At 41.8% G+C, this 27924-nt stretch overlaps 1 protein-coding gene across 1 annotated transcript; it reads left to right on the top strand.

The window, feature by feature from the left end:
* The first annotated feature begins 23 nt into the window (after positions 1–23).
* LOC145415124 (cytotoxic granule-associated RNA binding protein tiar-1-like) lies at positions 24–23608 on the top strand. The gene is made up of 2 exons (XM_080284543.1): positions 24–156; positions 20188–23608. The coding sequence occupies exon 2, from the start codon at positions 20203–20205 to the stop codon at positions 21319–21321; it is 1119 nt and encodes a 372-aa protein (XP_080140669.1). The 5' UTR covers positions 24–156; positions 20188–20202; the 3' UTR covers positions 21322–23608.
* The last annotated feature ends 4316 nt before the right edge of the window (positions 23609–27924 follow it).

Genomic DNA, 27924 nt, shown 5'->3' with positions numbered 1-27924 from the left:
AGTGCCAGTCCGTGACGCTCAGCTAGTAATGGCGGCTGGAGGTGAAGTACTGTGTTCTAACATCTAGACGCCTTGAATGTATTGCCTCTCCATCTTCTACTTGCTGCAAGAACCCTTTTTAAGCATCCTAGTAGTTTCTCCGTAGAATAGACTAAGGTAAGAAACCCACAGTACCAACAGTAAGTAGGTGAGTGTGAGAGAGCAGCGCCTGGGATGATCATTTGACAGTTCTTGATAATGACGCCGGTGCTAAAGGACTTGATAGTATCTATATGGTCGATTTGGGGACTTTGGAATATATTGCCACGGTGTGGCTGCTTGGGTGATGCCTTGAGGCGTTGTTCCTTTGTGTAAAAGGAAGGGATACTTATCCGAGGTTAGGGTGGAGGCAAGGCGGAGGTTGAGGTCAAAATCCTTAGGCTGATGGGTTGTCGGCCTGGATATTCAAGGTACCAGCCTCGCCCTTGAATATAGTTGGTTTTCTTTCACCAGACGGAACTGTTCCAATCCTAGGCATGAAATTCCTTGAGCCCTGGTTGTGAGGTAGATAAGAGTTCTTGCTAACCTCGTTGGTAAATTTTTATGACTATATTCATGGGTTTCACTAGTTTTAACAACTTCTGTAAATGTCTTGCCAAAAGAGGAAAATTTTATTCCATAAATTGTCTTGCAAAGCAATAATAACTATTTTAATATGGCATAGGTAACCTGTCTCTGGATGTGTTGGCATCCTTCATGTGGGAAACAATGGTAGATGTGGGAGAAGTTTGTTGGAGAAAAGTGTTGATTTTATAATAGATACCTGGTACTGTAGAAAAGCTGTAAAATCTGTGTATGTAGCATCATTTCTAATTTTCCTTATATCAGAAGCATTTATGGTCATGCATTTTTCAGTTGGTTCCATAGGTGGTCTGATTTTAGGAGTTCAGATTTATTGTTTTAGAAATGTATTTATTTTGGCAGATAATTTTTCTTTAAGCAGCAAAAGCACATTACTGAATTAGTTCTTCCTGATACAGTTTTTATCTATCTATTTATTGCCAGATGCCTCAATCCCATAAGGGGTGGCCACAAACAAATCACCTCCATGTTGCCCTGTCCAATGCCACTTCACTGCCTTGCTTCCAGCTCACACTCCCCTCTGACATATATCTCTCCACCCCTCCGTCTTAGCCTCAGCCTCCTTCCTCTCCCCCCCTCCACCTCACTCGCATACACTCTCCATGTTAGTCTCTCGTTCTCCATCCTCTCCACATGGCCAAACCACCTCAATGTATTTCTAACACTTTCCATCACATCCACCCCACAGTGCCCCTTCATTTCCATATTTGTCATGGGAAGAGGTCATTAAGTGTGACCTCAGGGTTAAGGGTCTGAACAGGGAGGCTGCAATAGATCATGCAGCATGGAGAGCCGCCATTAGGTGACCAATGCCGAAGCATGCAAGCATGTTGGAGCCTTTAAAAATGAAATGAAACAAAATGATTCATCAGTCTGTCTCTCCATGTAACTCCACATGCCCCTCTCAGATAACTCATTTCCACTGCTCCCACTCTTGACTTGTGTCCTTCCAACAAGGTCAAAGCTTCACTTCCATGTTTTAGACTTGGTATCCCAGTGCTATCATGCAGTGACCCCTTTTTTTTACTTCTGTTTTTCTTATCACTGCTTTCAAAGAACCAGCAACCTTTCTTCCTTGTTATACCCTTTCAAGCACTTCACCCCACAAACTTCCATCCCTACTCATCACACTACCTACTGGGGTAAGTACTTAAACGCACTCACATTTTCCATTTCCTCCTCATCCAGCCTCATTGTACATTCAGTGACTCATCTCAAAGACCAAAACTTAACTCTTCCCTACACTCACCTTTAGATTCCTTTTCTTATGCACTCCCAAACTCATTCACCAAGCCTTGCAGTTCCCCTTCGTCTTCACTGAACAATACAGAATCATCTGCAAACAACAGTACAGGGAGTTTCCAAACACTGCCCTCTCTTATTAGGGTTGCTTCAACATCCACTGCCCTACCTTGTACCTCTTTTATAACCCATCCATATACAGATTGAAGAGCCATGTGGAACTGACACATCCCTGTTTTAATCCAACATTCAGATAGAAAAATTCACTCAGTTCACTATCCACACTCACTGCAGCCTTAGCACCCTCATACATACAGTACTCTTCATGGCATTCAGCAACTTCTCATATACTCCATATATCTTTAATACTTTCCAAAATCCTTGTCTATCCACCCAGTCATATGCTTTCTCCAGATCTGTGAAGGCCACATACAGCTTCTTTCCCATTTCTAGAAACTTTTCCACCAAAGACCTAAGAATGAATATCTGATCTACCTAACTTCTTCCCTTTCTAATACCTCCCTGTTCTTCTCCAGATGATTCCTCTGTTATTTCCCTAACTTGGTCAGTAAAGTATCCTACTATATACTTTTCCTGTTACTCTAAGAAGACAGATGCCCCCATGATTACCACACACTTTTTTTTCCCCTTTTCCTTTGTACAAGGGAATAATTATACCTGACTTCCAATCCTCCAGGACACTACCCTCCTCCCAGGCCAATCTGCACATCTTCCACATCCATTTTACTACTATCTCTCCCCCATGCTTCAGCATTTCACCACACACTCCATCAATTCCTGGGGCTTTCCCCAATTTAACTTTCTTCACTGCTTCCACAGCTTCTATCCTACTGATTTCTTCCTGTCTTCTCACCTCCCTCCTTCTCCCAGCCGTTCCCCAGCCACTTACACTCGCATTACTTCCATCCTGTATGTTCAACAATTCCTTAAAGTGTTCTCTCCCTCTGCTCACTTTTTCTCCTTTCTGCACAAGTAATCTGCCATTTTTATCTTTCACTCCCCTGCTAACCTCACTTCCACCCTGTCTTACTCTCTTCACCTCTTTCCAGAACATTTTCTTTCAGTCCCTCCACTTTACACTCAGATTCCTTCCAAATTCCACATCCACTCTCTTCTTACTAATATTTTCACCTCTCTCTTTCTTTCTACATATAACTCTCTCTTCCGCCTTTCAACTTCTTCCACGCCCCTATTTCTCATCCATTCATTGTATGCTTTCTTCTTTTGTGCCACAGCCTGTCTCACCTCTTCTGTTCCTTGCACCCCCCTCCGTCTTCTCTTCCTCCCACACACCACATCACATGCGCACATATTTCGTCTGTAAATATCCTGCACACACCTTCCACGTCCCCCATCTGCTCCAATTCACATTTGCCCAATCGTTCCTCCACTTCTCTCTTATACTCTGCCTTTTTCTCATCCTCTTGTAACCTTTCCACTCTCCTTGCAACTACTCCTTCCTCTCGTCTTTGCCTTCTTCTATTTCTCCATCTTACTTGGATCCTAATTCTGGCCACCACCAAGTAGTGGTCAGAAAGTCCACTCCCCCAACCTCTATAAGCTCTTGCATCCATTACACATCTTCGCATCCTTTCATCCACACACACATAATCAATCATTGCCTTCCTTTCATTCAGTTCACCACCCACCTTTCTCATCACTCGCCATGTATACCTGTGGATCATTTTATGCCTGAAGAGGGTATTGGCTATCACCAACCCTCTCCCAGCACAAATGTCCACTAATGCACTGCCATTCTCATCTGTCTCAGCAGGCACACCCCACCCACCAACTATTCCATCCACCTTCACATTCCCTACTTTACCATTCATATCACTGATCAAAAACACTCTCATTCCTTTCAAACTTTTCCATGCACACTTCCACATTTGTCTAGAACTCTTCTCTAACTCTGCTAGCATGATCTTGCGTTGGCGCATACACACACAATCGCCCACATTTGTATTCCAACTTTCAATTTTACCCACACAATCCTTGACCCAAGTGATCCATACTGTCTTATGCTCCTCCATCTTTTACTCACAACTATACATACTCCTTCCTTTGCCCTCTCATTCTCACCTACTCCTGCACATATACCTCATCCATACTCCCATTCTCTCACATTTTCTCCTATCCATTTTGTTTAAGTTATTCCACATACATCCACTTTCGCACCCTCAAGCACCCTTAGTCATGTCTCAATATATTTTGGTGGGAGCGGTTAGGGCTCCGCTTTCCCATGCTGCCTCCGTGCGACCCAACATATCATACAGCCCTTACAGAGGGAAAACAGGGATGTCATAGATGAATAGTGTGTGAAGAATGATGAAGGAAAGATAGTGGTGAACAGTGGCGATATTAAAGATGCATGGAGAGACCATGACAACCATTTGTTGAATGAGGAGTTTGACTGGAACAGGGAAGGTTTGGAGCCAGCAGATCCATTGTTTGGCCCTTGGCATTTGATTGATGCAGCTACTGTGAGCAGGGCAATAGGCAGGATGCAGATGGGGAAGGCAGCAGGTGTGTCTGGGTTGACTGCTGAAATGCAGAAAGTGTCAGTGGGGTTAGTTACCATCTTGATAAATACAATAATATATGAGTGTCTTGTCCCAGATGAGTGGTTGAAGAGTGTAATTGTTACTGTATAGAAGGGGAAGGGTGATGCTCTGGAAAGCGGAAATTATAGAGGCTTAAAGCTCTTGGGCCAGATAATGAAGGTAATGGAGAGTTCTAGCAGATATGATTAGAGAAAGAGCGAATATTGATGAGCTACAATGTGGGCTTATGCCAGGGTCTACTGATGCCATATTCGTTGTTTGACAGCTCCAGGAAAAATATATAGGAAAGAAAAGGGATCTGTACTGTACTTTGTTTTTATTGATTTGGAGAAGGGATATAACAGGGTCCCTTGGGAGGTGGTGAAGTGGACAGTGAGAAAGCTTGGGATCAAGGAGTGGCTGGATAGGGTGGTTATGGCTATGTATGTGGGTGCTCGCACCCAGGTAAAGGTGAATGGAGATTTGAGCGATGAGTCATTTCCCTGGACATTGCCAAAGTCCCTAAAAAAATGCAAGTGCAAATTATAACTTCGTTGCTACTTTTCTAATAGGAAATGACTGTGAAGTTTCCATTTTTTATGATGATAATGGAAAAAAATGCACTGTTCTATGAGGAAGTTGTCATTTTCTGAGAAAAGAATGTGAAAATAATTTATATTGTTGTCTAATATTGCATCTATAGTGACTTGCATTACTCTCACTTTAAAATAAAATACCGTACATTTCAGAAACATGATCATGCCTGAGAACTAGCTTACCTTTTCACAAGAGTTCATATTATGAGGTACCGTATATGAGGTACAGTAGAGTCTTCATACAACACGAGATAGGTTATGCTGAACCTCGTGCAAAATCAAATTTGTGCTTAAATGTGACAAATATTTACATGTGAAATTGGGGGTTAGGTTCTAGGAGCCCTATATTTTTCGTGAAAAATATATTATAGATAGATTACTACAAGTATTTCTGCCTTAAGACACCCAAGACAGTGTGTTTAGATACAATCTCACTGACTGGACAAATCAGTGCATACTAGTACTGCATTCTAACCTGACCTAACCAATTAGTTTTGCCCCCTAATACTCCCTATAAAAATTTTAATCACCAAGGATTGCCACTAAGCCTCATGAAAGTCCTTATTACCAACCAAACAAAAAACTTTTGACCAAAACAACAAGTGAATAATGGCTGCCCAGCATTAGGCATATTTCGCCAAGAATCACTTTCGGCTGTAATTAAAAAAAGAAGAAAAAAAATGCAGTGTAAAACTATTTTTGAAAGCCATTAGTCATCAGCAATAAAGGGAAAAAAAAATGCTATAAAGAAGTCATTAGCATAGAGTGATTGTGTATTTCTCACTTCTCATATTCAAACGAATGCAGTCATGAATAATAAGCAAGACAGCCAAGCAGTATAAATTGTATGACAGTTTAATTCACAAGAACTGAACTCACAGAATTATCTTACCTAACTAGTATGTCAATACGCAGTGTCTTCACACATCGTAAGATCCGAATTTTCTCGACTGAAGACCGTCAGTTCATAACAAACATTGGACACAAAGCCCCCCTCTTTTTTTTTTCCACACTCGTTGCGGCCTTCATAGATTTGGAGAAAGCATATGACAGGGTAGATAGACAGGGATTGTGGGAAGTATTAAGAATATATGGAGGTGATGGAAAGTTGTTGATTGCTGTGAAGAGTATGTATGAGGGTGCTAAGGCTGCAGTGTGTGTGGATAGTGAACTGAATGAGTTTTTCTGTTTGAAGGTTGGGTTGAAACAGGGATGTGTCATGTCTCCATGGTTGTTCAATCTGTATACGGATGGGGTTATAAAAGAGATACAAGGTAGGGCAGTGGATGTTGGAGTGGCCTCAATGAGAGAGGGCAGTGTTTGGAAACTCCCTGTACTGTTGTTTGCAGATGATACTGTGTTGTTAACCCCTTCTTTACTGACCCCTCCCCCAAATGAAAACATTACGTTTACCCCCCATACCGACCTGATAGCTCCCCCTCCCGTAGTGTGAGGGGTGGTGTATATTTTTCGCCACGTTGAAACTATTCACTCTTTTTTATTTGTTCGTATACTGATGATCGCATAAACCCAGCATGATGTTGGTAATAAAAAAATATTATTAAATAAATCATTACGGTATATAAGTTTACATATCTTATGCTGAAGTACTGTTACCCAGGTAACTACTGTACAAACTGGCTTGAAAAAAAATGTCCTGCACAGATGGATGGCTTATTTATTTACCTTGTAAGCTGAGCATGAAGTATGTGGACACACGTGATGGTGATGACAACCTTGACTCACTTGTTGCCGAGAGTGCAACGTCACTAAGCTAGCTACTATTTTCCTCCTCCTTCCTCACTCACATCAACTTCACTATCATTTTCAGGATCACAGTCACCTACTGACATGTCAGACACTGCTGCATCATCATCTGATACATCTAAATAAGTATCCTCATGAGGAATAAACTCGTCACTATCGGAAGCTGCCAGAGATGCCATGAGAGAAAAATATCCTGTACACCCTCTCTCGTGGTCAAGTGCGTGGTAACTGACTCTCTCAGGCAGGCCAAGGGGTGTAAATTTTGCCGTATGTCAACAGAAAATATAGTACGATATCTGTAGTAGAAATTATAAATAAAATAATGATTGGTCTAAAAGAGGTTACATCACAGATGAGTGAGCAAGCCATTGGTGCCACCGCAACTCAGTCATGACGTATCTTATGATGTCAGAATTCGTCAAAACTTCGTCACAGTCTTCGTTGTCTAAACACAGAGCTGTTGCTAACATGAGGTCCTCAGAAACAGCCTTACCGGGCTCCCCTGAGGCCCATCAGCTGCCATTCATTAGAGGGTGTACCAGCATACAACGGTAGCGGTTCCGGTGTCTCACGGGTGTTTACTGGCGATGTACGGGGGTACATCAAAACACATTTTCGGTAAAGAAGAGGTTAAGTGAAGACGAAGGGGAGCTGCAAAGCTCGGTGGATGAGTTTGGGAATGTGTAAGAAACGGAATTTTAAGGTGAATTTAGGGAAGAGTAAAATTATGGTCTTCGAGGGAGGTGAATTCAGTGAATGTACAGTGAGGTTAGATGGTGAGGAAATGGAAAATGTGAGTACGTTTAAGTACTTGGGTAGTGTGATGAGTAAGGATGGAAGTTGGGAGGGTGAAGTGCTTGAAAGGGTACAACAAGGAAGAAAGGTTGCTGGTTCCTTGAAGGCAATGATAAGAAACAGGGAATTGAGCATGGAAGTGAAAAAGTTATTACATGACGGTATTGTGATACCAACTCTGACGTATGGAAGTGAGGCTTGGACGTTGTTGGAGGGACACAAGTCAAGAGTGAGAGCAGTGGAAATGAGTTATCTGAGAGGAGCCTGAGGGATCATATGGAGAGACAGACTGACAAGTATGTGAAGGAGTGTTGTGGTGTGGATGTGGATGTGATAGGAAACATTAGGAGAAGCACACTGAGGTGGTTTGGCCATGTGGAGAGGATGGAGAGTGAGAGACTGATGAGGAGAATGTATGTGAATGAGGTGGAGGGGGGGAGAGGGAGGGGAAGGCCAAGGATGAAATGGAGGGATGGAGTGGAGAGATATATGAGAGAGGGGGATGTGAATTGGAAGCAGGGCAGTGAAATGGTGGGGGACAGGGTGACTTGGAGGCGATTTGTTTGTGGCCACCCTGTATAAAGGATTAAGGCATCTGGCAATAGATAGATAGAGATAGATGAATTTTACTGCTCCTTCATCATTTATTTTTTTCAACAAAGAAAACTATCCACATCGTAAACACACCGGACTCGTATCTGTATGATTGTATGCATTTAAGCTCCCACACCACACGCCACATCGTCCGACAATTTTACATTTTCATTAGAATAAATGCTTTTCTTTTGTTTATATCACTTTCAGAATGTTTTGGCATAACTTAAGTTACTTTGGAACTGCATGCTCAGAATTCTGAGAGGAAATTAGAAGCAAGGAAATAAGGAAATAAACTTCTCATCACTGCGACCATCTACACAACACTGAGGCAGGCTGTGGCAGGTGGTATGGGACATGGGTGACGTGGGTCGGGTTGGGTCGAGGAAGCCAATCAGTGACTGACAAAGGCATAACACACGAGTTGTATCAGGAAATCCAATACAGGTACCTAAACGCACCCATTTCCCACGGTTTCTCTCGCGCAATTGAGTGGTATTACCGTACTATTAAGTAATTATGGGGGAAATTAAATGCCCTTGTTATTGTAAGATCGTTGTTTCGTTTTGTCTTAAATAGCAACTACTGTGTATATTATTATGAGGTATATATCAGTCATGTCACTAGCCATCATTTGGATTCATCTTGGGTAAAACAGATGCAACATGATAATCAGTATGGTTTTATATGAGCAGCCATGTGAATATTATGAGTATTTACATGTTTTTTCTGTATGCTTCTTTAGTGTGGTACTTCTCAAAACATGGTGTTTTACACAGTGGACAGTTGTTTGTCAGCTGTGGACTGTAGTTGCCTGACGCATTATGAAAAATAATTAGTACGGTAACCACAGTCTTTAGTGGAAAAGTTTTTAGGGAAGGGAAAGAAGTTGTATGTGGCCTTCATGAATTTGGAGAATGCATATGACAAGGTGGATAGACAAGGATTATGGAAAGTATTAGAAATATATGGAGTAAATGGGAAGTTGCTGAATGCTGTGAAGAGTATGTATGAAGGTGCTAAGGCTGCAGTGCATGTGAATAGTGAACTGAGTGAATTTTTCTCTTTGAAGGTTGGATTGAAACAGGAATGTGTCATGTTTCCATGGTTGTTCAGTCTGTATATGGATGGGATTATAAAAAAGATACAAGGTAGGGCAGTGGATATTGGAGCAGCCTTAATGAGAGAGGGCAGTGTGTGGAAACTGCCTGTACTGTTTGCAGATGATACTGTGTTAAGTGAAGACGAAGGGGAGCTGCAAGGTTTGGTGAATGAGTTTGGGAGAGTTTGTAAGAAACGGAATCTAAAAGTGAATATAGGGAAGAGTAATGTTATAAGCTTCAAGAGAAATGGACAGTGAGGATGGATGATGAGGAAATGGGAAATGTGAGTGCGTTTAAATACTTGGGTAGTGTGATAAGTAAGGATGGAAGTTTAGAGAGTGCAGTGCTTGAAAGGTTGTAGTAAGGAAGAAAGGTTGCTGTTTCTTTGAAAGCAATAATAAGAAACAGGGAAGTGAGCATGGAAGTGAAAAAGTTGTTGAATGGCAATATTGTTATATCAGCTGTAATACTGTATATGGAAGTGAAGCTTGGACATTGTTGGAGGGACACAAGTCAAGATTGAGGGCAGTGGAAGTGAGTTATTTGAGAGAAGCATGTGGAGTCACGTGGAGAGACAGACTGACAAATGAGGAAGTGAAGGAGCATTGTGGTGTGGATGTGGATGTGCAAGGAAGCGTTAGGAGAAACGCAATAAGGTGGTTTGACCATGTGCAGAGGATGGAGAGCGAGAGACTGACGAGGAAAGTGTATGTGAGTGAGGTGGAGGAAGGGGGAGGCCAAGGATGAGGCAGAGGGATGGTGTTGTGAGGTATATGAGAGAAGGGTGTGTGAGCTGGGAGCAGGGGAGTGAAATGGTATTGGACAGGGCAACATGGAGGCGATTTGTTTGTGGCCACTCCTCACGGGAGTAAGGCGTCTTGCAATAGATAGATAGATAGAGTGGTACCTTCTTTCTAGCACTGTGCTTGGCTGTAAAGTATTCCCTTGTATATTGTATCTGAAATGTTTCTGATCTGCACATCTATCAGAAATGGCATATTTTGCTGTTTTTCCCCCTGCCCCTACCCACACGATGGCAGAATAAGGCATTTGCAAGAAAATTAGTATTAAAAATTGATTGAAACATGTAAAGAACCTTCATAAAATCTTGATCTCTAACTGTGGGAGAAAGGGGCTTTACCTTATCATGACTTAACTATCCAGACCACTGCTAAACCTAACCATGAAAGCCTCTCAAATCTTACATAAGTTTACCATCTTTGGGCTATCCTAACTGTGAAATCACTTACCATAGGGAGAAGGTATGACTTCAGCCTTTTTAACAAACACACCACTCGTATGGGGATGTGAACTGCCTTAACTACCCAAATCATGTGTGCTCTTTGTCTTGGGGAGAAGGTACATACAGTGCCACAAATACAAATCCACCCTGTACCAGCACAAGTACCCCCCTTCAGACACTTACCTAACTCAGTAAAACATGTAATATAGTATTGGAAAATGCCCAGACTTGCTGTGTTATTTCAGAAACACAGGCTAATAATATCATATGGAGGAGGCCAGCACTTGCAACACAAGGTGATTTGAAATGACGCAGTACAGCTTTGCAGAAGGTAGCTCTCGGTCATCTTGTTATCTGTCAGGTTGTAAGCAGCTTCAAGTTGGAGAAAGCTGAGGTGTTGTCATTGGTATGGCAACATCTCAGCACCTTCATTGGCTGATTTACATCAGCTTCCAATAAGTGGAAGAGAAAGATTGATGGGGCAGCATTATTGAAACTCATGTTAAATCAACTGTTAGGGTCAAAACCTCTCCATACTTACAGAAAGTACTTTATATGAATAAAGTAAAACTCCAGTAAAGTACGCATTTCTATTGGAAATGCCGCAAAGACCCCATCAGAATACACAAGAAAAACTTCAGTCTGTTTTGTATCAGTGTCATTATTTATTCTACTTTATGTACAGCATAGACTCATTTTCATTTTTCATTTTTGAGGACTCCAACATGCTTGCACGGGTCGGCCTTGGTCACCTAATGGCGGCTCTCCATGCTGCTTGATCTGTGGAAGGCTCCCTTTTCAGTCCTTAACCCTGAGGTCACATTTAATGACCTTGTCTAAGGTCGTCTTTGGTCAACCCCTCGCAACCCCACCACCAGTATTAACGCTTCTCACTTTCTGGACCCAGTTATCATCCCCCATCCTTTCGACATGCCCAAACCACCTCAATCTACCTCTCCTCATCACAACACCAATACACTCCGGTCCCATCCTACCTCTCAACTCCTCCATTGTAAACCTAGTCCCCCCAGGCCTTGCACTCAGGGATGCACTGCACATCCACCTAATCATTTGTCATTTCTGTACATTTGAGCCTGCGGATATGCTCTTCATTTACTGCCCAGGTCTCACTACCATACAGCATTACACTGCTAACACATGCTGCATACAAAGATCCCCTAGCACATAGGGAGAGCCCCCTCAATGTCAGGAGGGGCAACAGCTCCCTGAAGCCAGCCACTTCTCACCTTAGCCACAGAGCTAGCTCCAGCCCCACCTCCAGCACATAACATGTCTCCCAAATAACAAAACTCTTCCACACACCAAAGAGACTCACCGGCAAATTAAATCCTTTAATGCCTGACAGTCTCCACCTGCTATCTCCCCAGCACACCGCACACATAAAATCAGCATTAACTCACAGTCTACCTCCAATACCACTACATCACTTACGCACCCACTTACAGTATCACAAACACTGCACAAGATGGAATTACTTCCCACACCCTTCTGGCAAATTGCACATGGCCACTCTTCCTTTCTTGGACAGTACCACCACCACCCCTAGATATCATCACTTTTGTTTTACCTGCATTTACTCCTGGTAGTTAACCAGTGGATTGCGAGCCACAGCTCAGGCTATGCTGGCCGTGCATCACCGTAAACAACTCGACCCCCATGCAAAGCTACGCATGGCACCATGCAAAGACAGAGAGAGAGATAGAGATTTTTTTCTTTTCACGAAATGATGCCATGGATATTTATCTTCAAGTTTATAATAAACAAGAACAAAAAACAACAACTTTTTTTACTTCATTTTTTCTGCACCACGGGGTGGGATAAAAAAAGGTAATTGCACAATCCACAGGTTAATTAGTCAGAGAAGCTTCTTTATTATTTCACAGCAAATGTACAATAAAACATCATGAGTTTCATGCAGCCATTGCACTTTATTCTATCTTGGCAAATTCATACACAGAACATTGTGAATTCCATGCAGTCATTGCACAGTATATTTGAAAATAAAAAAAAACGTGAGGGAGTAGGCTGTAGCACCAGCTGATCAGAGCGGTACTCCCAAGGAGGATGGGAATACTGGTGATTGGGAGAGTTAGAGCTCCTGTTTCACAGGCCATCAGGATATCCTGACCATCCCCTTCTGCCGATGTTTTTCACTGTGACACATAGATAGTAGGTAAGGGTACTCTCCCAAATGATATTTCCTGAGTATCTCATGCACTTCACTACGTGCATTGTACCTACCACACAACGTATCTCACTACATTATAGGGTTGATGCCAGCAAGGGCATGCAACCAGAAAACTGCCCCTACCACCTTGTGGCAGAACTGAGGGGTGGCAAAACACAGACTTCACCAGTACAGTCTTTGGGACCTGGATGGGATGGGGCTAGGACCTGAGTCAGAGGTTACAGGGCATTGTGATTCCCAGGCTGCCATTTCTGCCCTGTAGAGAGGAGGTCGATCCAAGAAGTAGCTTCCCAGGAGGCTGCTGAGTCATTGGGTGTATAATGGCGAGGCAGTTCCAGTGCCAAGGTGTGCTTGGAGGGTGTCACTGTGACTGTCATGGCCACAGCCAGTGCCCATAGCTGGTGGGCTGTGGATCCCAGATCCCATGCCTGGACTTGTTACTGTCTGGGTGGGAAGGAGGGACTGTAGGTAGCTGTAAGCTTTTTTGGCAGAGAAGCATAAACAGATATGGTGGTGTGACTGTGCTGGTTGAGGAAAACTGGGTGGAATGTGTCGTGAATGTAGTGAGAAAATGAAGGTTTCTAGCAGAAAGAATATTGTTTGATAAACTCATGATTTCATGTATATCATCCTATGCTTCACGAGCTGGCTTTGATAATGTAGAAAAAGATAGATTCTGGGATGGCTTGATACATGTGATACTGTACATGGTATGGAGAATGACGAGATTGTAGTTTTGGGAGGAAACTGAATTGGTCATATGGGTGAAGCAGCTCAAAGATATGAAGGGGTACATGAGGGAGGCGCATATAGTGCAGTACAAGGAATGTGGAAGGGGGAAGGATATTTGAATTTGGGGAGGGAATGAACATGATTGCGTGTGAGATGCGTTTTAGGAAAAGAGAGAGTAGGTTGATTACATATGAGTCTGGGGGAAATAGTAGCCAGATTGACCATTTCCTGGCCAGGAGGATTGATAGGAGGTTGGTTAGGGATGTTAAAGTTACAGGGAGCAAAGATTGTGTGCAGTAACATAAATAAACTGATAGACAACATGGTGCTGAAGGAGTGGGTGATGAAAAGGAGGACTTATGCACCTAGGAGGAAAATATGGAAGCTGAAAAACCAAGGAGTTAGGGATTTCTTCTATAGTAAGGTGAGTAGAAGGGAGAATCCTGTACTGTACATCAGAAGATGAGTAGAGTTTTGGCTTAACAGGGAGCTGTTGACATAGGTGTTAACAAATAGTACAGAGAGCTCTCAAGAACAGTCTCCTGAGAGTTATATACTGATTTAGTGTATAGATAGGCAAGGGACCCACCAAGACATAAGGTAACATGGTGGTGGGATGAGGGAGTAGAAGTTGCAGTTAAGTGGAAAAGAAAGCTTTTCTGGGAATAGAAAAGGGGTGGTAACAGAGAGGAATACTTGACTTGGCTGCCAAGTGTAGGAGTAAGTCTGAGTTTTATAGACTTTTACTGGATAACCTAAATAGTGTTGAAAGGGAGGGTGTGGTATTTAAAGTGGCAAATCAGATGAAGAGGGAAAGTAGGGATACCATAGGTGAGCAGTGTGTGAAGCATGATGATGGAAAGGTAGTGGTAGATAATGAGGATATTGAAGATGCCTGGAGAGGGTATTATAACTTGGCCATTGGCCTTTGACTGCTGCTGCTGCTGTAAGCGGTAGAGGATCTAGTGTTTGGCCCATGGTCTTTAATTGATGCTGCTGCTGTGAGCAGGGCAATTGGCAGGATATGGTTTGGGAAGGTGGCAGCTGTGTTTGGGTTGACTGCAAAAGTGCTGAAGGCCTCAGGAGATATGGGAGTGGGTTATATTACTGATTTGATAAATATGATTACAGAAATCTCTCAGTTATCCAGACATCCTGCATTTGGACATGCTCCATATCCGAACGTTAGACCTAGGCTCTGTTATGTCAGCATCTGATATCTTTGTCTGTATCCGAACATAAAATTTCCATCACTGCCAGTTGGGTGGCCTATAAATTTAAAAAATCGGTTGGGTGGCCGGCTGGCTTCTCTGGCTGCATGTGGGTAATAGACCCTGACCCACCAGCTGTGCAAAAATGGCCATCCGCCTCCTCACCAAACAGCCATAGTTGCCCGTCTGGCTGGCTGGCCTCTCAGTCCACGTGTGGGTAATACTGTACACCCTAACCCACCAGCTGAGCAAATATGGCTGTCTGCCCCCACACCAAACAGTCAAAGTTGCCTGGCCAGCCAACCAGCCTCTCGGGCCACACGCAGGTACAGGTATACCTCGATATACGATACCCCTAGATGCCATACTGCGGCTTAACAGCGGCAATGCAAGCTGAAATAAAGAACGAATGTTTCCAATTGGTTTTCACTAAAGAAAGAGATTTTTTGGAGGGGGAAGGAGTGACTAGAAATGTAGTGATAAAAGATACAAAAGTGGAAGTGCAAGAAGTGTATAACATACTGGAAACTCAAGATGTAAGGAAAACCCCAGTATTGGACAGAGTCTTTAATTGGGTACTGAAGGAGTGCAGAGAACAACTGACGGATAAGATTCATGGTTTAACTGTATGTTCTCTGGAAGAAGGAAAAGTGCCTTGGGAATGGAAAAGGGCCAGTGTGGTACCAATTTATATGGGAGGAAACAAGGAAGAACCCCTGTATTATAGACAGTGTCCCTGACCAGCATAGTCACAAAATTGTGCATGAGAATCCTGAAAGACAGGTGGATAAAATATCTGGATGAGATGAACATTTTGGCTGAAAGTCAGTTTGGATTTAGAAGTGGAAGGTTGTGTTTTTCCATCTTGTTCAGCTTTTACTCAAGAGCGATTGACGTGCTACAGGAGAGAGGCAGTTGGGTGGATTGTGTGTATTTAGATTTGGAAAAAGCCTTTGACAAGGTACTGCACAAGCGACTAATGCAGAAATTGGAGCACATTGGAGGACTGAAGGGAAACTTCCTGAAGTGGATGAGAGACTTCTTGAGAGACAGACAAATGAGGACAGTAATAAAGGACAGGATGTCTGGATGGAAGGCAGTAACAAGTGGAGTCTCACAGGGCTGGGTGTTAGTGCCAGTAATGTTCCTGATTTATGTAAATGATATGGTAGATGGGATGAACAGTTATGCAAGTCTATTTGCTGATGATGCAAAGATCTTGAGGAGAGTAGAAGTTGAGGAAGACTGTAAAATGTTGCAGGAGGACATGGATAAGATTCATGATTGGAGCTAGATGTGGGAAGTGAAATTCAATGCAAAGAAATGTAAAATATTGGATATGGGTAAAAGTATGAAGAGGCCATCACTGAACTATTGTTGGGTAATAACCAGTCACAAAAGCGAGAGAAGAAAGAGATTTGGGAGCGCTGGTCCAGGATAATTTATCACCTGAAAAACACATTAACAAGTTAGTTAGAGAGGCATATAATCTCTTGACTAACATAAAAGTACAGTAGAATTTCATTACATGGATGAGACGGTGAGAAAACTGATAGTGGCCATGATCTGCCACAGGTTGGAATATGCAGCAGTAGTGTGGACCCCACACAGAAAGAAAGATATAAACAAGATAGAGAGAATACAAAGAACAGCAACCAAGTTGTTCCCTAGCCTGACAGATGTCGTACAGAGAGAGACCGGAAAAGCTGGATTTTGCCTTCCTTAGAGGAAAGGAGAGAGAGGGGCGACATGATTGCGGTGTTCAGGGCCTTGATGGAATTAGATAAAACTGACAGAAAAGATCTGTTTGTATGGGATGGGAGAGTAACAAGAGGACACGGAATGAAACTGAAAAAGCCAGATCGCTTGAAGGATATCAAGAAATATTGTTTTCCATATAGATGCATAGACCTGTGGAATAGCCTGGACACACACACACACACACACACACACACACACACACACACACACACACACACACACACACACACACACACACACACACACACACACACACACACACACACACACACACACACACACACACACACACACACACACACACACACACACACACACACACACACACACACACACACACACACACACACACACACACACACACACACACACACACACACACACACACACACACACACACACACACACACACACACACACACACACACACACACACACACACACACACACACACACACACACACACACACACACACACACACACACACACACACACACACACACACACACACACACACACACACACACACACACACACACACACACACACACACACACACACACACACACACACACACACACACACACACACACACACACACACATTTAATTTTGGGCCAATAATCCAAAAACTGCTGGTTTGAAATAATGCACATGTTCCAGGTGTATGTGGGAGGGGTGGAGGGATTTTTTTTTTTCTTGGAATGTGATGGTGTTTACGGGTACCATTGTTTAATTCAGTATGCGTTATACATTACCTGCTACTGTCCTGAAATGAGGTACAGTAATGAGCACCATTACAAGGTGCAGGAAAGTCAGTTGTCAGTCTGACTAACATGTATGTTTCAGTTTTCTGTAGAACAGCTTGTGATGATGTCGTACTTCTTGGGTTAAGTCTGTTCAGGGTCATGCAGATTGGGTTAAAGGTCTATGTAGGGTCATGCAGATCAAGTTAACCCATACCACACTGGGTGAAAACGAAAACTGATCCCCCTCTATGCTGGCTGATTTTTTTTTTTTTTTTTTGCTAAATCGGCTTAATACATCAATATGTTGGAGTGGCCCTGGTGAGAGAGGATAGTGTTTGGAAACTCCCTGTACTGTTGTTTGCAGATGATACTGTGTTGTTGAGTGAAGACGAAGGGGAGCTGCAAGGCTTGGTGGATGAGTTTGGGAGAGTGTGTAAGAAACGGAATCTAAAGGTAAATGTAGGGAAGAGTAAAGTGATGGTCTTTGAGAGAGGTGAAGTCAGTGAATGTACAGCGAGGTTGGATGGTGAGGAATTGGAAAATGTGAGTATGTTTAAGTACTTGGATAGTGTGATGAGTAAGGATGAAGGTTTGGAGGGTAAAGTGCTTGAATGGGTACAGTAGGGAAGAAAGGTTGCTGGTTCTTTGAAAGCAGTGATAAGAAACTGAGAAGTGAGCATGGAAGTGAAAAAGTTACTACATGACAGTATTGTGATACCAACTCTAACGTACGGAAGTGAAGCTTGGACGTTGTTGGAAGGACACAAGTCAAGAGTGAGAGCAGTGGAAATGAGTTATTTAAGAGGAGTCTGTGGAGTCACATGGAGAGAGAGGCTGACGAATGAGGATATAAAGGAGCATTGTGGTGTGGATGTGGATGTGATAGGAAGCGTTATGAGGAACACACTGAGGTGGTTTGGCCGTGTGGAGAGGATGGAGGGTGAAAGACTTGAAGAGAGTGTATGTGAGTGAGGTGGAGGGGGGAAGAGGGAGGGGGAGGCCGAGGATGAGATGGAGGGATGGGGTGGAGAAGTATATGAGAAAGGGGAGTATGAGCTGGGAGCAGGGCAGTGAAATGGCGGGGGACAGGGTGACTTGGAGGCGATTTGTTTGTGGCCACCCCAAACGGGATTGAGGCGTCTGGCAATTTGTTTGTGGCCACCCCAAACGGGATTGAGGCGTCTGGCAATAGATAGGTAGATAGACATCAATATAAGATCCCTGGCACTAATAAAAGTAATCATCAAAGCCAGAAAGTTGGTTGAATCGAGACAGGTTGGTGCCACTCTACCTGTGAAATCTTCAAGGTTACTGAGAGCCGAGTGTCTGTGAACTTGTGAACCGATTTTTTTTTTCTTTTTTTTTTTTGTGGGTAAATGGGCTTAATACATCAATATGAGATCCCTGGCACTAATAAAAGTACAGTAAGCTCATCCTGAACATGTTGTCGCTGAACGCGCTTGCAATTATATGCGATAAGTGTGGGGATACGTATAAGACAATGTAAGATTAAAGAACCATTACGAAAACTATAAATTTACGCAAGAGAGGCCTTTGAAAGGCCAGACCTCGAACATCATGCAGATTGGGTTAAGGTCTGTTCAGGGTCATGCAAATCAGATGAAAGATCTCTTCAGGTGCAGTATTTAGCCTTTATTTTGGTCTGCACATGCAGTCTGACGTTTGTTCATATTCTGGATAGCAGAGTTGGCCTTGTTGCACCTCTTTTTTTTTTTTTTAATTATTTGAAATGGTATATGAAGCTATGTTATTTCTGCTGTTTTAATCTTGACGTAACCTCCAGAATACAGTTTGACCACCCCGTTTGGGATACATGGCGTCTGGCAATGGATGGATGGGATTACCTTGTTTGGTCCATTCAGGTCTTATTCTGTTCATTTTGGCCTAATCAGATTAGTTTTGCTGGATTATGTTAGGAGAGAACTTAGTTGCTAGGATAAGAAGTGGATGAAAAAATTGGGGAACTTGTCTCCTGAATTTGATGGGGATCTCACTTTGTGCCATGGTTCTCTCTGTTAAATGCGTTAGAAGTGTTTCGCTGTATGGCAGTGAGACTTGGTGTGTAGAAGATACAAGCAGACTGAAATGCACAGAAATGAGAATGTTGAAATAGATTAGCAGAGTTTCACAGTGGGACAGAATTGGGAATGATGTTCCGTGAAAGATTTGACTTATAAAATAAAGAGATGATGCAGAGTGATGTTAAAATGGTTTGAACATGAAGAGAGGAGGAAGGAGAATGAAATACTGAGGAGTGTTGCATTTGTGAATGATGAGGGAAGAGTGCCTAGAGGCAGACTGAGGAAGACATGAGGTGAGGACCTGTGTAGAGTATTTGAGATAAGCTTTCTTAGACCTGCAGTTGAAATGAAAAAAGAGTAAGCAGTAACAGGATGTATGAAAGTCATTAGATGGAGAAAAGAGCAGGTGTGCACTAGGATCACATGGAATGAATAACGAGAAACATAGATAAGAGGAGTAAGGACAGAAAAGCCTTGAAATGCTACATTCATGGCCACTTCCAGTGAGGGAATTTCCAGGAGGGAGCAGATGTCACTGAGCTTCACAAATAGGCTTGAAACTGTGATTGGTGGTTTTTTGATAAATGAGTTATAACTGATGATATGGTAAGGTATAGCTGCCAGTTTCATATGATAGTTGTAGCAGGCAAGGTTTAGGAGCGTTATGTCGTTACTGCTAATACTGTATAATGAGATTTAGTTGCAGGTTTAGTATGCTAATTGTACAGGTGGTATGAAGATTATGCAGTTGCAGATTTGGTATGATTGTGCAGTTGCAAATATGGTATGATGATTGTGCACTAGGAGGTTTGATATGTTTGTGTAGTTACAGGTATGGTATGATGATTTTGGTAGTTCGGTAAGCAGGTTTGGTATGATGAATCTGGTAGTTTGGTTTGCAGGTTTGGTATGATTCTGTTCGGTGAGGTTGAGGAGTGCTGATGTGTTGGTTCCACAGGTACCTCTCACAAAGATGGCGCAGGAGCAGAACCGGACGCTGTACGTGGGCAACCTGGACGCATCAGTCACGGAGGACCTCATCATGATGCTCTTTGGCCAGCTGGGTGAGGTGCGCAGCTGCAAGATGTTCCGTGAGCCTACCACCGACCCCTATTGCTTTGTAGAGTTTTGTGATCATATGACTGCTCTCAATGCTATTACCATGATGAATGACAAGGTGCTTCAGAATCGAAAAATGAGGGTTGACTGGGCCACGGGCCAGGGTAATAAGAATAAATACACTAAAGTAGATACAACTAGGCATCACCATGTATATGTTGGGGATCTTAGTCCTGAAATAGATGAACAGGCCCTCAGAGAGGCCTTTCAGGTATTTGGTGAGATTTCAGACTGTAAGGTAGTTAAGGACCCTCAGAGTTTTAAGTCCCGAGGCTATGGCTTTGTTGTGTTTGTGAAGAAGATGGATGCAGAGACGAGCATCAGTGCGATGAATGGTCAGTGGCTCGGCCGCAAGATGATCAAAACGCGATGGGCCACCAGGAAGCCCACCAACACTCCCACTGAAAATAAACCTGAACAGAAGAAGTTGAATTATGAAGAAATTTATAACCAAACAACTCCTACCAACACCACAGTGTTTTGTGGGGGCTTAAAGCAGGACATCTCGGAGGAAATGCTTCATAAATCATTTCAGCCGCATGGTCAGATTGAAAAAATTAAGATCTTCAAGGAAAAGGGGTATGCCTTTATCAAATATACAAATAAGGAAAGTGCCTGTCAGGCCATTGTTGAGTTACACAATTCTAACTTAAATGGTCAGATAATTAGGTGCTCATGGGGAAAGGACACTGGTGCAGACCAAGTGAATAACCCAGCTCAGGAGGCCAACGGAGCCCAACCCAACATGGCCAGCTTTCCCAATGGAGGAGGGTATCCCAACCAGATGGGTCAGATGGGTTACTGGCAATATTATCCTCAGCAGATGTCCTACAACCAAATGCCATATGGACAATACCCTTATGGTTACCAGCCGAATCCCGGGTACATGTGGATGGGGTGGGGCCAGCAGGGGTGGGGCCAGCCCGGGCAGCCAGCCCCCCCAGCCCCTCAGCAAGGGCAGCCCCAGCAGTGAGACCAAGCCACTGAGGGACGTATTCTAGGACTTTCAGTCTTGTCGGCCGTGGAGGCTTTCTACCACCTTATCATAAGGTATTTTGCATCTTAGACCTCAGTATTCTCTTATTTGTTATTTATATAACTCTGCGATCAACACAGTTTACAATGGTAACATACAGGGGAATGTCAGTATCAGTATACTTAGTGCAGAAATAAATTCATTAGAAAAAGTGCTGAGAAGAGCCTTCTTTACCACCGAGAATATGCAGCCAAGGGTAGTATTCGTATAGCTTAGGAGGAATACAGACACTTCTTCCATACTAGCTTTGTTTTGATGTGACATGTTTGATACCCTGCTGTATGGTATTTATCCAGGCTAAGTTGATATGAGAATTAAATGAATACTGCCTAAGAAATCATTTCTGCATAATACACAAAAAAAAATTAAGAATGGGTGCAGGAATGCCTCTTCAGCTGACAAGAATATGATCTTAGATGGCATAGGAGACTTTGCAGCAACTGTTCTTTAGCAGTTTATTATGCATATTATACCTCATCATTCTCTTGCAGGTCACTTATTTAAAAAAAAAACAAATTTGCATCAGTTAAATACAAGAGGATATTGGAGTACTAAGTGCAGATTGAATTGCTAAGAAAGATGGGTTACAAAACCATGAGAGCCTTGTACAGTATGAGCCTGACACACACACACACACACACACACACACACACACACACACACACACACACACACACACACACACACACACACACACACACACACACAGAGGCTTAGGAGGCTTTCTGGCACACTAAATAATCTGTGTAATCAGTGTAAGCTTGCATTATTACAAATCCATAAATAGTTACAGAACAGTAAGCTGCAGTCCAGCATGCAAAATATACTGTACTGCCAACGAAGAAGTGTGAGACAGCTGCCCAACCCCCACAAGAATGTGATATCAAGCCACTGAATGCTGTATTCATTGTGGCGTAGGAGGCTTCAGAGCACCTTCATTAGTGATTTGTTTTGTATGTTACACTTTAACAATCTCTTGTATGCTACTCATAAAATATTATTATGAGTGCATTTTGCTTGAGTAACAGACAAGTGGGTATTGAGGTGTAATATGTATATTGAATCGCCAAGAAAGATGTTTGGAAATATCCAAAGCCACCTATAGAACGAGCCTGATTGTGTGTGTGTGTGTGCACAAAACACACACACACACACACACACACACACACACACACACACACACACACACACACACACACACACACACACCAGAGGGAGGGAGAGAGAGAGAAACTCCCAGGTGACACTTAAGATAAGGTTTGTGCTTGGCCAGGAAGGGGGTGCTCAGATGCCGTGTGTCCATCTTTGTAGGGGTTGTATTTTGAGTGTCTTTGAAGATCTTGTAACACCTCTCCCATTGTGATTTATTCTTTACATTTCACTCCAGTATCCTCATGTTTGTTATGAAAGCTATATCGATAATGACACACACAGCATGCAGCAAAATGTTATGGTGTAGTATGTAAAATGTATTGCCAAGTAAAGAATGCTGCAAAACCTCTTATGCCCTTTAAAATACAGCTCTATGTGCAAGGACCCTCAGACCAATATAAACTATGTAAATAAATTACATAATTATTAGAATCTTAAATATTAGGGCTCTACTTAATTGTATTTTGTCCATAAGCACTATCGTGTAGAATTAGAAAGGAAAAGAGAAGTGTTCCTTTTGTAAGAAGAAAATATTTTGTAAAGTTTTATATCAGGAATACAGTGAATTGTATTTTATACTGTTTTCTGGACAGGTAAACTAATAGCTTTCATGGCTGGTTAATACAGATTGGTTATTGTAAATATTGTTAAAATGAAAATATCAGTTATCAAGCATAGAAGCTTTATTTCAGTAGGTTGATAGATTTTTTTTTTTATATGTAGGCCATGTAAGTAAATTCTTTATAAATATTTATGTGCCGATTTATTGAGTACAGTTTAAACAGGATTGAAGGAGTGAATGGAATCCTTGCATGTGTGAATGGTTTTTGAAAGGTGTCTGTATTTAGCCTACTGTATACCCATATAATTATTTCTTGCACAGGCTCATGAGTATTACTCTGTATAATCCACATTCCAAAAAAAAAAAAAAAAAGGGTTAATTGGAATTATTTTCCTATTGACAATTTAGTTAGTGAAACCTACGTTATATTATGTTTTGTGCCTAGCATGGAAACTTTTGTACACAATCCCATCCATGTACAGATATTCAGATATGAAAAATAAAGGAATGGTGTGCAAGTTACGTATCACGTTGTCATTTCCTGCTTCTACTACTATCCCACTAAATTTGCAATCTCTCTGTATTTCAGACCAAAGGCAAGGGAAGGTTTGATTCCACAAAATGTATGGTATACATAGGAGAAGCTTGCTAAGTAAACTGGCTGACGCGTTCCTCTCTTGTTGCAGGGGTTGCTGTGTTGCCTTGTTGTGCTATTTGAGTGCAACACTGCAGGTCAGTGGGTCACTCGTTTGTACTTGTTACTTGTTCTGGTTTTGTCTGTTCACAGTAGTTCAACTGCACAGAATGGAACCCACATTTCAGTGGCACAAAAAAGAATTTGCATATTCCCCTCCATACTGAGGGACTTGTGCCACTGAGATGCTTAGCAGTTGATGAGTTAGAGTGCCACGAAGGTCATACATTTACTTCATAAAGGATTCAAGGACAAGTACAGCAATGTTATGCCCTCGTACAGGCAGTTCATAAAGAATTTGAGAACAAGCAAAGTCAGGCCTTAATTTTACATTTTGGGTAAAGAATTTAAGGCAGGTTCAGTTATGTTAGGCCACATGCATTCATTTCATAAAGGATTTAAGGACAAGTAAAGTCACCCTGTTCAGTTCATAAAGGATTGATGGACAAATAGTCAGGCGTTCGCACATTCATAGAGTTCAGGCAGCAAGTGGGCCTTTGTAGAATTAGCTCATAAGGGATTTAAGGACAAAGCCACATCTTTATATACTTAGTTCATAAATGATTCAAGGGCTATCAGTAAATGGCTTTTATTTTGCTTCTTTGGTATGATTTAGTTGATTGTTGCACACATTTTGCCCATAATGGATTCAAGGACTATCAGTAAGTTTTATACGAAATTTCACAATGATATACTGATTATAAGAACTTTTCTTTTTCAGTAAAGTCATTGATACTGTAATTAGGAGCAGAATAAATTTTAATTAACACTCTTGTGACCAGTTCCATATTCTAGAGTTGTGATTGCTGAAGTGAGCATGAGTTTCAGTATCATAACAATTGAAAGGATAATTTAACTGTAAACTGTGACATTATGATTTCCCATCCCTTCTGCAGTGCATTGAAGAAAAATCAGTTTTTTAGGCTCATCAGACACCAGTTTTACTCATGCTCAAGGATGGATTTGTCGAATATTAAGTCAGTATCCTTCACTGTCATGATGTCAGAAAACTTATTTTTTTTTTCTTTTCTTTTTGTCAGTATTGATTATGATCAGATGAAAGAGCATCTTTTCAAGTGTGGGTATGCTAATCCAATTTGTAGGTCAGTATATACTGTTATATAGTCAGGGTGATTGTTTTAAGATTCTGGTTGCTGGGGGAACTGCATTAAAGAATTTAGTAGTTGGGGTTGGGGGTATGGGAGGGCAGAGTGGCCAATATATATATATATATATATATATATACACACACACACACAAAATGAATCAGCTGATTGAGAAAACAACAGAATATAATAAACCACTGTGCTTAGGTTTTGTTTATTACGAAAAGGCTTTCGACTCAGTGGAGCACATGGCAATTATAAAATCACTGCGAGAACAAGGAGTGAATTAGAACATAGTAAAACTGCTCGAAAACATATATAAAGAAGGAACTACTACAGTTAAATTACATAAGGACTCGGAAAAAATTAAGATTGAGAAGGGTGTGCATCAGGGAGGTACAATTTCACCAAAATTATTTACAGCTTGTCTGGAAAGTATTTCCAGAAAGCTAGATTAGGAAAACAAACCAGTGAACATGGATATAAATATATATATATACAGTATATATATATATATATATATATATGTCTCCAGATGATGTTTCAGGTCACTAGCTACCTATTCTAACCAAAGCAAAGCACGAGCAACTAAAATTTTTAGGTTGATCCAAGTGGTGTATGTTGCAGTTCTGGGGTTAAAAGAGTCATTGCTGTATTAAATATTTTAGTTCCTGAAGTGAAGTGAATGTGTGGCCAGGTGGAGGAAGACTCTTCAGCTTGCTAGAGGGGGAAGGCTGCAGGTAAGCCTTACTGCTGTTCCATTTCTTGTTTTGTTTTGAAAGTACAAATGGGATCCTGCCCCTGCTTGGAGAGAGGTATGTCCTGTTGTGCCAGTTTACCTTCCTGTACTGTTTTGTAGTTTGTTTTTGACAGTCATACTGCTTTTGAAATGGAATTTCATCTTACGAGGGAATAATAGTCTTCGAGCATATATAAAGCTTAAGATGTAATGAGAGAGAGAGAGAGAGAGAGAAATTTTTACAAGACAGGGGGGAGTATTGCTGAGTATATGAATTTTTACATTATGGAGAATATAGTAGTAAGCAATGGCTGGATTAACCTCTTCATCTGATGCCATTTTTCCGTTTTATTATTGCAGCTTACATATTTTCATTCAGTTTGGGAAAGACTAACCAGAGGGATTAGCTATAAACATCATTTATCCCTAAGCTATGAGGAGGTGCTTCTAAGCTAAATGACATAACATAATGGTGGTAAGATTTGTTTTATAAGTTGTCACTGCACTGGAGAGGTTAATCATAAGTTGAGTATATTATACTGCTGGCATTGCTAATGCTTTGCAGAACTTAGCGAGTCCCTTAAGTCATCCATGTCCTCTTGTCTTTCATCACCTGCACCTTGAACATACTTTCTTGTGCTGGAGAGGAACACTGTCCTGCAGTGGCATCAGTATAACTGTGTAGCTTTGATGCCTGAAGATACAAATGTTCCTCAGCATCCTCCCTATCCTCCTGCAATCCTGCAGGAGAGAAATGGCTTCAGCCTGCAATCCTCCATGGTCATGTCCAAATGGGCCTGGGGCAGCAATTGCAACATACCTCGCTCTTCATAGGTATTTATATTTTCTCAGGTTTAGATACATAGTTTGAGGTGCAGTCATTATCTACTGGTCGTATTTTCACCTGCAGTACATTCCAGTAAACCCTCAATATACTGAACTTTTTTTAAACAAATTTTGGTTTTAATGACCACCTTGAAGTGGCCTAGTGTTATGTTCAGTTAACAATTTTTTTTTTTCTACTTGATGTAGTGCTGCTCTCAGGTGCCTGCCTTTTCCTCACTTCCTTCCTTCTCTCCTTCCTTCCTTTTCTGTCTTTCTTTCCTTCATTCTGTCCTCTTCCCTTTGTCTATGGGTGACTCTACACTGAGTGACAAGCCAAATGGTTTTCTGTACACCAGGAAACCATTTCTGCCCTGGGTGGTAACCACAAGTCCAAAATATGGCACCTGGTAAGCCACCAGGTGCCATTAAGGCACTCCAGTCAGATTGAGCTGGGCAGGTGTCTATCCAAGGGGTGGTTGGGGTATTTTGTTCACATAATGACAGGGATGAGTGAGGCTGGTCACTTTCATCTTAAAATGACAGGACCAACTTGACTATCCCTGAGCCCTGACACTTCTCATGGGGCACCACAGGACTGGATGATGATGATGATGATGATGATGATGATTGGTAAAAGAACAGACGCATGGGAAACACTGACCAGCGGATGTGTACACACACACACACACACACACACACACCTCTGAGTGAATAACATCATGGGAGAAGCCATAATAGAGCATTTATTGAGAAAAAGCACCATTTAGACCTAGGTGTACATTGTTGTTTATGACTGTACTGCCAAATGATGCTCTGTATTTAACGATCTTAGTATGATAAAAGCTATGACACCTGGGAAATTACCAAACAGCATGGTGTTTGGCTTTAATGAACTGGTAGCTTTAGTGTCAAGGGTCTTGTACCAATTACTGTATATTGTTATATTGACGGTGTACTGTGTGTTAAGTTAATCATAAGGTATGCTTTTTTATCTTTTGTTTTATTTTTGCTTCATATTAACAGTTACAGTACCATGCTTGTTGTGTGTTCTCTAACTCGTGTTTATCCTTGATCAGCTTCATTTAATTTTATAATCTGCCTATTTCCTTCGCTTTCATTATCTGAACCCTAATTCTTTCATATATTGTGGGGCAAGTAAGAGTTAGAGAGAGAGAGAGAGAGAGAGAGAAACTGACAATCTATTATTTATGTTAGTCATACTTACAAGTTAGAGGATCATCTTGATTTTGTCTCAGATGCAGTCATTGGATAGTTAAAAGTTCATGATACTTGTTAAGTAGTTCTCATTATGGAAAATCTATCCATCTTGATTATTTCATGTCTAAATTCTCTGGATAAACTAACATTAATTCGATCAAACTTCTAGTGTTCTCTAGTACTCATCACATATACAGTTTATAACAGTTGACAGGTTGTTTGCATAGGGATGGATTTGTGTGGA

Source organism: Coenobita brevimanus, chromosome 101 (assembly GCF_032717465.1).
Source record: "Coenobita brevimanus isolate Jiangsu-jjx chromosome 101, ASM3271746v2, whole genome shotgun sequence".
In the NCBI taxonomy this organism is placed as follows: Eukaryota; Metazoa; Arthropoda; class Malacostraca; order Decapoda; family Coenobitidae; genus Coenobita; species Coenobita brevimanus.
The sequence above is the reverse complement of the archived record's forward strand: the minus strand, read 5'-3'. Positions and strand labels throughout refer to the sequence as shown.

What these genes read in the sequence shown, in the direction of transcription:
- LOC145415124 (XM_080284543.1), top strand. Translation starts at nt 20,203, where the DNA reads ATGGCGCAGGAGCAGAACCGGACGCTGTACGTGGGCAACCTGGACGCA.